Source organism: Protomyctophum parallelum, assembly GCF_964188405.1.
Source record: "Protomyctophum parallelum genome assembly, chromosome: 14".
In the NCBI taxonomy this organism is placed as follows: Eukaryota; Metazoa; Chordata; class Actinopteri; order Myctophiformes; family Myctophidae; genus Protomyctophum; species Protomyctophum parallelum.
The window spans coordinates 16,043,196-16,056,675 of NC_139709.1; the positions used below are offsets into that span (position 1 = coordinate 16,043,196).

General features: G+C 42.3%; 1 protein-coding gene across 2 annotated transcripts in view; it reads left to right on the plus strand.

Annotated features, from left to right (window-relative positions):
- The window catches only part of mtcl1 (microtubule crosslinking factor 1), an 80,644-nt gene that overhangs the window by 2,583 nt on the left and 64,581 nt on the right, over nt 1-13,480 (plus strand). For both annotated transcript variants that reach the window (XM_083782930.1, XM_083782931.1), the window contains exons 2-3: nt 5,044-5,268; nt 7,576-7,734. In XM_083782930.1, coding sequence (XP_083639056.1) covers nt 5,044-5,268; nt 7,576-7,734 — 384 coding nt within the window. The remainder of the gene's footprint in view (nt 1-5,043; nt 5,269-7,575; nt 7,735-13,480) is intronic.

The following is a 13,480-nucleotide window of genomic DNA, read 5'->3' on the forward strand; positions in this document are numbered from 1 at the left end:
CAAGACACTGACCGAACCCCTAATTGCTCCCGATGAGCAGGTTGGTGCCTTGCATGGTTTCCTCCGCCATCGGTGTGTTTGTACGGTATGAATGGGTGAATGTAATGCCCAATCTATGTAAAATGCCTTAGATAAAGGCGCTATATATACCGCAAATTGCACTATTTACCATTTAATCACACTGTCAGAGCTGGTATGTGGACATCACAACTGATACCGGTGCTTCTCTAACGTTTTAATTTCAAGGACCACCATAACTCACATGGTGTACACATGGTTCCAGTTGTACACTCAGAGTTACAGACTTGTAAGTGTCCATTTGGAACACTCTAGGAAAATCCTAAACTGGTTTACAGACCATGTAAAGTAACCCAATGTTTCTCAGTGGTCCGACTCCGAGGACCACTAGGGGTCCAAACAGAACCTATGGGTCAGTTACTCTGAGGAGTCTCCCAGTCTCTGCAGCACTTTAGTAAAGACCAATGTTATCCAATCAGAAGAGAGAGAACTCATACAGGAAGGATGCAGGATAAAAGAGTGGAATTTGGAAGTGACGACACAGAAAGGAGCAGACAAATTTGGAATTGGAACACTATAAGAAGCTGAAGCTGATAAATAGGTTCTCTGTCCTGGTTGGAAATTGGCCACCCACCTGAAAATGTATTTTCTGTTCTTTAAAGAGCTGGAGTGACGGGGAGACCCCTGTTACTGAACAAACGCTCTAGTCTATATCAATCATTACTATCAGAACATAGAGATTCAACTTTTAAACACACATTTAAATCACAACACTGCTGACTTCACTGTGTAGATTGGGGTTCCAGGGATAACACATTGTACACTCTCAATGTTACAGACCCCCGTAAGGGTCCATTTGGACTGCTGGTGGTCCCCAGTCCCGAAGTTGAGAACCAGTGTGTGTCGACTTAAAATACCCCACGTACACACACACACACACACACACACACACACACACACACACACACACACACACACACACACACACACACAGAACCATTTCTATTCGTGCTGCTGACAGCAAAAGTAATTTTGTCTGATGACGTAAAAGTTAACTTTAGAGTACAGCAGTAGCAGCAGGGATTTCAATGTGCAGCATGTGTGAGTTGTTGTTATTAGTTCTCTAATTAGTCTCAGCAGTACCAGGCTACTACAACAGACTGGTGGTGTTAACGTACTATTAAAACACACCCTCCACTCCTCCAGCATAATGCAGTGATGCTCCCTAGCCACGCGTTGACAGACTTTAAACCTATATATTATGCATTGGCTATTTGAAAATATAATATTTTCAAAATATTTTCCAAAATAATCTTGGGGGGGGGGGGGGAGACCTCATTTTGAGTAGTTCATTTGCCCTTTTTTTGACGCATTCTTGACCTTGCTTAACATGAACCACTGTTTGACAATTTGATTTTAATTTGAGTTATTTGATATATTCATGATACAATTCATAAAAGAGCACTACAGAATTATCAGGATTGAACAAAAAGTCAGAGGACTTCATTCCATTGTGATCCAAATAAATAGTTACAGCATATGGTAAGAAGAACATGTGTGTACTAACAGACCATCATAGATCAGTAAACAAAAGACAATAAATGGATAAATACAACACTATACTAACCTGCCCATCAGCCAATAAGCAACATCGTTACAACTTTACAGAAACACAAGCCCAAATTTGCTTATAATAAGCATACATGGTGTTTGCTTCACGCATGCATACACGCACACACATGAACACACATTCTCTTCACGTAACTTGGCCATTGATTGGGTCAAGCCCTGCAAATGGTCATTAAGCTGTTGTCCCCCCAGGGCTTCCCCCAGTTGACAGTGGGGTCCATCGTTCCTAAATAAGGATAGATTCGGTTTTTGATTAATTAAAGTTTACTAGAGCGGTGCCCGTTGGAGCCTCTACAGCGGTGCCCGTTGGGCACTGGCCTACTTGGAACAATGCAAGTTGGAACTGCATGCCCCACCCAGATATTATGTCTTTGCATGCCCAAATATGGAGTCTATGCAGACGTCAGAATGATGTCAGAACAGGCCAGCTCCATATATGGACACTGGGCAGGGGCCCTGTCCAGAGCACGGGCAGAGGCCTTTTGGGGCAGTTCTGGACAACCGTGGGTCCGACCGACTCAACCACCACGGGCACTGCACTCCCTATGGGGGCGTGGAACACGTATGTCAAAGTTGGTGGGGCGAACGGTTCTCGAGTTAGGTGGATTACAGACGTACAGACCTACGTACCGTACGTACACACACAGAGACTTGGTGCATTTATAGTTAGATTATCACGTCATAAGTAGCGGTACACTATTTTTTACAGGTATAAAACTATGAGTGAGATTATTTTGTGTAAGCTTTTTATCAATTGCACATTACATTGTACATTAAATTAAGAATAAAAGTGGAAAAGTGTCATTCATTAGTAATGGTATGTCATATGTACAAGGATCAGACTGTATCACTGTGATATAGTGTGACCGCTATTCTGCAAATATGTGATTTGAAGTACATTAAGAACACAATTGAAAAATATGAATGTAGACAATGTGTCAGACAGTGTTCTGCAGTCCTTTGTACAGCATGTCAATAGTTTATTTTTATTTTTTATTATTATATATTTTGCTTTTGCCTTTATTGTTAGATCACAGTAGACAGGAAGAAAGAGAAGTGGAGTGACATGGAGCAAAGGTCGTCGGGATCGGGAGTCGAACCCGCAACACGCTGTCAGTGCCCGGACCGCTACCCTAGCTGCCCGGGCCAGAACAGATATTAAACATACATAAATGCATGAGAATGTATCTGTGGTCACTGAGTAATTGATGCTCCCTCATACATTGGCCTTCCAGCATCTCGTTGTGTTTTTATCAGGTGCCAGGCAGGCGCTGTCTATATCCCTGATTCGTCCCTGAGGGAAATCTATTGAGAAAACTCATTTCACAGGACAGGGAGTCCAACAACTGATATCTAAAAGGTTGGAGAGTAGACTCTCAAAACACTGCTGATAAAACCTTCAACCCAACCACTGTCGCACCATCACTCTTGTGTGAACTTCTTTTATATTGTTGCTGTCGGACATAAACCTTGTAATCTCCATATTTCAACGTGTATATATATTTTCTCTTTCTCGTAATAATGCCTCATACTACAGTGTCACCCAAAAAGTAACAGGTTTTGGACATATACAGTGATAGCACAGCTCAGAAAGTCTTTCATCCTTACTTCTGCACAGTTTGTTTTTTAGTCTTGATAAGAGATGAGGAAAGATTTATGTCACAGATAAGAGGCTTATTGCTTCATAAGAATGTTGCATCATAAACCCTGGGAGTACTAACTGAGCATGAGGGCATATTGTCGCTGTCAGTGCAGAAACCTCCATCATCTAACTTTTTGTATATATATATTCTTTCCCCCCGTAAATGAACACCCTACTAGATCATTCTACAGCGTCACACAAGATCATCAAAACTAGTTCAAAACATGCCACAGAGCCACACGTTTTGAGCATATAGATCTGCTACTTAGTTATGGACATGTGAGGTTTCCACCCGACACTGACAGTGACAATTATGGTATCATCAATCAAGCAATCACCCAATGTGCTGAGTCACGTAACACGACGGATTCTAACCCCAGTCTCACGCACATGGGGAAAACAAATATCCTCCTTAGCCTGGGTCAGGAGAGAGAGATATTGGGCTTATGCGCTCCAGGCGGTACTACTTGTCAGCCAGTAGGTGTCGTACCCAACACCCAGGGTCTAAATGTGTCAATGGCAGAGTAGGGAGACTCCAACCACTGCAGATGTACTAGTTCTATTGGAGCAACATACTCTACCATACAGATTGGTTAAACAAAAAACCTTTTATTCGTTAAAATAAGTCCCAGATTTCAGATTTAAAAGGAGCCCTTCCACGGTATCCAGTTCAATGTCACATCCTGAGTGATAACTTAACTTAACACAGACTGTCCAATCGTAAACTCTCAAGAGTTGAATTAGGACTCAATATTTAACTGTGCAGAACTGCTGTGTCACACATTCCTTAGTCCCTCCTCTGCACAACATCACCGAGCAAGTGCTGGGCGTGGGGCGTCTCCCTCAGGCTGCTGCCTGCACAGGTGTGGACGATCTAAATCAGCCCAGCTACTCCACATCGCCATCGGAACACAGCCAATGAGCTGCTGAGAACTGGTGCCCGACGCTTGAAGACTGGCTCCCGCCTCGCAATTTATAATTTACAAATTTAGCAGACTATCTTAACCAAGAGCGATTTACAGTAAGCAAGTTATACACAAGGTAATACAGCCTCTAATGCATGGAAATAGTCATCTAGGATCATAGGTAACAATCTATCATCAGTCTCAATTGAAACAAAACAATACAAACACTAGGATAGATGCCAGGTCAACAAATGAACCTGGCATCTGTCTACATAACATGCACATCTAAATTACATTTTACCCGTTGCATAATCCTGCAAGGTCGTCGGGGCTAGGGCAAGTTCTACGGGCTAAGGTGGAGTCTGAAGAGGCGAATCTTCAGACTACTGTGGAAGATTGGAAGTGAGTCTGCAGTTCTGACTGCTTTAGGGAGTTCGTTCCACCTTCAAACCCCAGTATCTAACTATCTACGGTCAACTCTCTGGATCTCCTAACCCACTCACCTCCCCCCACTCTCTGTTACATAGGGACTTCCCCCTACGTAACATTTTAGTTAATTAAATTTGTGTAACCTGGCTCCTTTGTCTCCATGTCTTTGTCCCTGGGGTACCTTGCATATTTCACTTTTGGCTACCTTAACAAGAACATTAGTGGTTCCCAAACTTTTCAGGTTGAGACCTAAAAGAGATTAGACGTTTCCAAAATACTGAAAATAGCAGATCTTTAAATGTAGGAAAAGAAAATTAGTACTACTTGAGTCATGACCCATACACATTGGTTCGTGACCCCACAAATGACATAAATGACATGATGATGATCAGCTTGGTTTGTGTGGTGTGACTCATTCAGGATGAAGTGGAGGAGCTGCGGGCGGAGATGGAGGAGGTGAGGGACTCCTACTTGGAGGAGGAGGTGTACCAGGTGCAGGAGCTGCGACGGGAGCTGGACCGCTCCAACAAGAACTGCCGCATCCTGCAGTACCGCCTGCGCAAGGCCGAGCAGAAGAGCCTGCGCGTGGCCCAGACTGGACAGGTGGACGGAGAGCTGCTACGCAACCTGGAGCAAGACCTGAAGGTTAGGCGTGTGTGTGCGTGCATGTGCGTTCATACGTATGTTGCACAGCACGCGTATCTACGTATCTTGCACATCTTTTTCCTTAGGCAGCATAGTTTTGAATTGCTGCGTATTTACAATAAAAATACCAGCCACACAACAAGGCTATGAGGAATTGAGGATCTATTCTGTGAGCCAGTTTTATCTGGTGGCCACAGAGAGTTGAAAAACGTTCATCTTTACAAAAAAGCCTTGTGTTTTCAGCTGGCAAAATAAAACAGCCTTAGCCTTAGGCACTAAAGTGTAGGCTTGTCCGTAATGGGTCACCTATTATATTTGGAGTAGCACAATCATTACTGTTACAAAAACCCAGTTACCTAATGTGTTTTTTGGGGCGGCAATGGCTCAGGAGGTAGAGCAGCCGTCTTGGAATCCAAAGGTCCCAGGTTCGATTCCCTGCTCCTCCTAGCTAAGTGTCGAAGTGTCCTTGTCTCCTTGAGCAAGACACTGAACCCCTAATTGCTCCCGATGAGCAGGTCGGTGCCTTTTTGCATTGTAAAGTGTATTGTAAAGCGCTTTGGAGAAAAGCGTTATATAAATGATCAACAAAGTTACTGATATCAAATGGTTAATGGGTGGACTACTTTTTTTTTTTTAATTTTTTTATTGATGCTTCAGAATCAGAAGAATCAGAATCAGAAGCCTTTGACATGTCAACATGTTAGGAATTTGGTTTGGTGGACAGCAGAGTGCAGTTTCAACATTAGGACAAGTGCAAAACAGGACAAGACAATGCAATGAATAGTGAATAAATATAAAGTGCAGAGAGTTCAAGTGTTCAGGTCAGACAGCACAAGTCAGTCCATATTCACTCTGAGTGGGGATGTTGGGAGAATAGAAGGGGGTCAGGGGGAAGCTGGATAGCTGTGGGGAAAAAAGCTGTATGAAGGCCTGACATTCAAACAGTATCGGTCGATACCGAGTCGCAATCCAATACCAGTGTGTAATTTATAAAGAATTTATAGTGTACAAATGGTACACTCTCAAAGTCCTTAAATTAAAAAGTTTGAAAACTACTGATCTAGGAATAAATAAAGACGACAGCTACAGTACAAATAATAATGTAAATAGTACAGTAAAAGTATAAAACACCATTCAAAATACAAACTAATTGATGACAAATGACATGATATTGTATCGGAATGGCACAAGTTCTCAGTCCTCGGGACGGATTTCAATCCTGAGGATTTCATAGGGGTCATTTAATGAGATCAGTGCAGATTTGCAAAAAATCTGACTTGGGATGTTTTTTGGCTTTTAGCCCTGTACTCGCACGCAGATACTGGTATCGGAACACCTCTCAGCCACACACAGTTCATTAGGACGAGGACAACAGAATCCAGGGATAGACGCTGTCTAATGTGCACTGCAACTTATTCCAAGCAGTGCCAACTGCCAACCCCTCTTCTCTCCAGTGGTGCCGTGTGGTCTGTCGTGCCTCATTGTGTTTTCCAACTGTCTCTGTGTGTTACGCTGTAAATCCTCCCCTGGCTGAAACTACAACTAGTCAGTCACTATAACCATTTATCTATGACTATAACGGTTCCCTAGCAACAGTCAAACTGTCAGTGTCAATCCTCCCCAGATGAAGCCAGTCACTCATTATTATAACAGTTCCCCAGCACAGTCAAACCCATGACATCATAGCCGGCAGCAAACACGCACGCACGCACGCACGCACGCACGCACGCACGCACGCACGCACAGACAGACAGACAGACAGACAGACACCTGCTCTGAGACAAAAAACATGACTCAGCCAAAGGGAATTTCAACTGTCATAACAGAGTGCCCTTTAATATAGTTACGTTATCAGATTAGAATTTAGAACATAATATTAATCATCAACTATCTGCATGTGAACTCATTATATGATGTTTTATGTGATTTCATTTACATCGTGGGCGCATGTGTGTGTTGGTGTGTGCTTGTATTACTATATTTGTGAGGGCGAATTGTTCCCACAAGTATAGTAGAATTTGAGAAATACTCATTTTGAGGACAATGTTTCTGGTCCAATAAAGTATTGTTTCATTTGTTTGTATTGGTAAAAGAGAGTTAGGCTCACAGTTGAGAGAGAATCATGTTATAGGGTTAGTAATCTGTGTTCAGAGGTTATGTTTAGAGGTTAGGGTTCCAGTATCAATGCCGTGTCATGCACTTAGACATGCTGATGTGTGTGTGTGTGTGTGTGTGTGTGTGTGTGTGTGTGTGTGTGTGTGTGTGTGTGTGTGTGTGGTGTGTGGTGTGTGGTGTGTGTGAACCCAGGTTGCCAAAGACGTGTCGGTGCGTCTGCACAACGAGCTAGAGAACGTGGAAGACAAGCGCAGCAGAGCTGAAGACGAGAACGAGCAGCTCAGACAGAAGATCATCGAGGTGGAGATCTCCAAGCAGGCTCTGCACAACGAGATGGAGAGGGTCAAAGAGGTAAGGAGACTCATATGAGCTTTATCCTCAATCTAGAATTACAAAAAGAAAACCACACCCTGTTACCGTTGCTCACTGTTAATGCCGCTATAATATCTGTTCAGGAATGAACAGATATTATAGGTCTGTGGATAAGAGCTTTAAGCAGTAGCTCTCAACCTTTCTCATTCCAAGGATCCCCGTTGGATGGATTTGATATTGTGTTTTTTTCATCTCTAAGACACCAACCTACACTGTAAACTCAAACGATTAATTTGACTCCCAAAAGGGTCCATTTGGTGCGAACCCCTGGTGGTCCCTGGACCCGATGTTGAGAAACACTGGCTAGCTACATAATGTTACTTATAATGATGACATCACTTAAGTTCCACCCATGATCTGCACATTGTACTGTATCTAAAGAGGACGGAGTACAGTAACTATGGGCTGTTATTGTGAGACTGGCCAATTATTGTGATGACAGCCCCGCTATAAGCCTTATCTGTGCTGCTGAGTGATTATGTCTTTTATATTCCTGAGACGATTATCTGACCCAAGGTTGCAATCATTCAAAAATATAGTTTGTCCATAAGCTGGTCCAGATGGCTGTCATTGACTTCAATGCATTCCATTGAAAGTCCAGTTATTTTCCTTATAATAAGTTCCATTGCATGTCACCATCCCTCTCTGCTCTCTCACCATTAAGACCTGACTCGTACTCTACCTGGAACGCATCTATGTCGCCCTATATCTAGTGTGGCACTCGCTATGAGCTTGTAGATCTTTTTTATCGTGCAAATGTGTCTTTTATATATTCCTTCCCAGCGGAAGTTTTTAACAAAAGTCTTTGCTTCTGGGGGTCCCTGGAACAAAACATTTTGAGATGGGTGTCTGCTGCCAAATTCGGATAATTCTGGCCGTCCTTGACATGGAAAAGGTTTGAGCACCACTGAAAGAATATGGTCTCATGTCTCATGTCTTAAAGGGTTTTAATAGGCTACCTGTCTTATCTATCCTGTCATGTGGTCTCATGTCTTAAAGGGTTTTAATAGGCTACCTGTCTATCTATCCTGTCATGTGGTCTCATGTCTTAAAGGGTTTTAATAGGCTACCTGTCTATCTATCCTGTCATGAAAAACGGCTACTGAAAGGGTCTCAGCGGAAGTACAGGATGTACCGGCTGAGGAAGTTACATCCCTAGTCAAAAAACCCTATAGAATTCTGAAAAATCCTATTAAAAATCCCATTAGAATTTGGAACCAATCCTAATGGATTTGTTCCAAATTCTAATAGGACTTATCTCTTACAGTACATTCCCCTAAAGTTAAAGAGTGATACGGAGTTATATACACATTATGGGGTTACGTCTGGCGTCATCACGTCAGCCGTCACTTGCGTCTCGACTTGCTTAGTGTCCTGCTGGGCAAGCAGGGTTGTTGTGACATTTCAAGCAGGCCTCTCCAGCGTCATACTATAAACATAACCATGGTTAACCTGCTATCTAATATTGTTGACATACCAGGAGGAGCCCATCAGAAAACAAGAGCAACAAATTGCAACAATGTTGGAATCACAGTCAATCAGACACAAGTTGACACAGTTTGATGCAAATTAAAAAAATGGTTAGTCAGTTCCAAGATGACATGCTAAAATAGCCTAGGATGTCATAACTAAATTATCCATAACTAACAATCAATATATATATTGATGAAAAACGTGTTGTGATTGGTAGAACAAGACAGCTTCTGGGGGGAAGTACTGTACATACTGTAGGACAGATGACACTTTTAGTTTCGGGTGGTTACCAGGCTTCTCTCCTCGTGAGAGGAGAAAAGGCTGGGAGCGAGGTTAGTCATGAATAGACTCAATGTTTTATTGATCAACGGCACTAGAATCTGATCTAGTGCCGTTTAGTAGTCACTGAAATATTTGCCTTCAAATGAACAAACGTTTTTGTCTTAGTAAATGATTTTGAACACTTGAGAAGTCATTGATTTATGATAGCTTTCCACCAGTCAGACAGAACCAAACAGATGGAGAGAATCTTAACCAAAATGCTGCTCTTTGCCATGAGAAGCAGAATGTACTCAGACCTTTGAAGCTTTTGTCTTCATCTAATCCACTTACTCCAGACAGATATTCAATCATAAAATACAGCAGAAGATTAAAAAAAGGTTCACTGTTCATTGATGTGTGAGTGTTGGCAGCAATGCTGCAGTGAAATTGACAACGCTGCTGAATGTTGAAATGTGATTCTGGTGATTATTATGCTGGTAACGATTGACATTTTGGAGAGAAATCCACAGTCAGATGCCGTAGTTGGCACAATGCAACATTCAGCCTCTGTGGTGGATATAGAGTTGAAGGTCTGAAAGAAATGGTCTGTAAAGTCACAAGTCAAAGATGCCATTTCAAATGGACTGGGGGATCGTTGGCCCAATCACTGACGTTGCCTGAGTGAATTCAATTCATTCATGCCCGGGAGCCCCGACCATACAAAGATGATCCAACCTGTTCGTTCAACTGGATTTCTTTCAACCTTTACATAACCTGTCTTAAGCAAACTGAAAGAACATTTTCTTATTTACAGAAGAAGCCCTGTGGAGAGTTAAAACCCTTCACCTGTAGATAGACAGACAGCTGACTAGCTGGCTGGCTGGTTGATTGGTTGATTGATTGATTGATTGATTGATTGCACTTTATGGGAGGACATTCAAGCGTTGCAGTAAACGAGCTGGTAGAATAGAGCGTCGCAGTCCTGCCCCCTACCAGGGCCCAGGAAATGATTCTCTGTTCATTTTCCTCATAGACATTTCAAAAAGTATTTATTTAAAGACGTAATGAGTTGTCATGACTCGAGTTGGCTTTGTCCGCGGCGTAACCTTTAAATAAATACCTTTTGAAATGTCTATGGGAAAAATGCATTGGGAATCATTTCCTGGGCCTGGCGTCGTCATGAAAGGGGGTGGGACTGCGACGCTAGAGTCTATAGGGTACATATACTGCATAGAACAACAACAAAAATACAAGGTTACATGATAGAACAATCTCATTATCAATCCCAATCGGTCATAGTACTTAATGTACATGACTAGGATGAGCTCGCTGCACACCAAGGAAAGGCTGCTTCTCAGGCACAGGGCTGTTTAATGAGAAACTTCAAAACAACTTTAACCTGCTTTTCTTGTGTAAACAGAACTCCCAACTAACTGTCTGGACAGCTACTGTGTCTTCATCAGTGACTAAATGGACCTTTTTACACTCTCAGTGAAATTCACTGTAGGGCCACATAACTATCCATTATTATCCTAGCGATTATTCTATCGATAATGAATTGATGAACTACTTGAGTGTTAATTTATATTGCATCGCACACAACAGTGTCATGCAAAGATTTGGATTTATTTTAACATCTTTTGAAACTTGTAGCCTATAATGACATCCCTAATAGGGAGCAATTGTAAACTAGTATTATTGTTATACTGTTATTTTATTAACGTAATGTTTATAGTTGAGGTTTAAATGATTTAAATAAACTATCAATTTAGTTTTGTTCTTGTTATTGATTAGATCGATACGTCTGTTGCAGCCCTATGTTAACTGCATGGTGATATAATAATGAACCTTATCACTCCACACAAAGTGTGGTTGCCTTGGCGACTCTTCCGTGATGCATTCTGTTGCTAATGAGATGAGAGGAGGCAGCTATTCTGGGCACTGCTGCGTACATGGGGCTTGAGCTAGCTTAGCCTAATGGACACTGGCAACAGTGGCTAACGCGACGCGTCTGCCACCACGGCAGGAAGTAGTAGGCTACTGCCACACAGTCAGTAAGCATGACTCGGCATGTGTGGGTAACTGGGTGTAGTACCAGTGGTGGGAAGTGACTAATAAGTGCATTTACTCAAGCACTGTTGAGTACTTATACTTTACTTGAGTATATGTCCATTTCTCAGTACATTACAGTATACTCCTACTCCACTACATCTCAGACCCCGTTTTCTTTTACTCCACTATTTGACGGCGTTGGTTCCTACTTGCATTGCGGATTTAGATAATTATATGGAAACCTACATTAACCACTTAGATTACATCGTGTTTTATACTTTGGCTGTTGGTAAATGACAGATCTAAAATGTCATAATGCATCGCATCACAATGCGTTGTGAGCTTGTAGATCAGCAATTGTTTGAAAAAGTGCATTCATACATTTACCGTGGCATCTAAGTACATTTTGATGCCTTTGTACTTTTACCAGAGTAAAATGTTTACTGCTCTGTTTTTACTTTCTACAGGGTAGAAATCGCTACGAGACAGACTAGACAGAGACAGAGAGAGAGTGAGAGACAGACTAGACAGAGACAGAGAGAGAGTGAGAGACAGACTAGACGGAGACAGAGAGAGAGAGAGACAGACTAGACAGAGACAGAGAGAGAGTGAGAGACAGACTAGACAGAGACAGAGAGAGAGTGAGAGACAGACTAGACAGAGACAGAGAGAGAGTGAGAGACAGACTAGACAGAGACAGGAGCTGCTTGGAAATGAATTGAGATTCTTCCGTGTTTTCCCCATGAGCTTTGTCCCAGAAAACCACAGGCAGTCTTTAGTGCCATACAGACAGGCAGCATCATGTGGTGTTTCTCTACTCTTCCTCTCAAAAGAAGTGCTCTTTGTTGTACCAACTCCATACGTTTACATTTAGAACAGAAAATCACAGATAATTGATTTCCCTTCTTGCACTGCGCTTTTCACCCAAATAGGCATAATTTATCCCTACGATTTGAACAAGTGACTGGGATGTTGCAGACTTAAACGTTTATTAAACGTTTAATTCCTTCACAATCCAGATGGCATAGGCGCGGCCACGCGGGAAAGTTAGAATTAGCAGCGTCACAGTTAATCAAAACAATAGATTTAGTCGATTATAAAACATTGATTGTCATATATGTAATACAATAATTTGAATTTGAATATCCAATGCACAAATGGATGAAGTGGTTAAAATTATTGTGAAGTTGTATTAACACATTTAGCTGGGGACCCCCTGGAACCCACCAAGGACCCCTGGGGTTCCACTTTGAGAACCACTGTTTTAGACTACTTGTCTTATAAGGAAATATTCCATTTAATAGGTTGAGCACAAACAATGATGCATAATACAAAACAGACTTTATGCGCATACATAAAGTGAGTGGTAAATCATTGAGTGGCAAAGTGAGTGGCAAAGTCAGTTTAACGTCATTTAATACAATCAGATAGGGCCTTCTGTGTGATGTATGGGCTGTCAAGGCCACTCAGTAGGCATTCCCGCATAACTTCTGGGTATGGTGATGATGTCACGTGCATACCCTATTGCTATTCTCACCGAAGGTTTTCCCCAGAATAGGACAGGTTCATTGCCTGATTGAGGCAACATTTATGTGGATGGATAACAGAATAACCTCCCAGTTAATATTGAATTATAGTAATCTAATTTTCATTTTGGACACTTTTACACATCTCTACGATGGTGGTAAACAGGCATCCATCCAGCCCAGATACCGTGCTCTGTATTGGGGACTTTAAAGCTGAGTAGGAGACCGGCGGGTGTCTCTCATCTTGTCCTTGGGCTGTTCCTGCGGCCGTCTGAACTCTGCTATCAAGGCTCCACAGTGAGACTCTGGCCCGGGGATTGGCACGGATCCCTCCGAGCCATGGATTAATCCAACTAGAAGGCCTTTTATGAAATGGCCCTGGCATGTTTCAACACTCCCTCACCGGGGAGGAA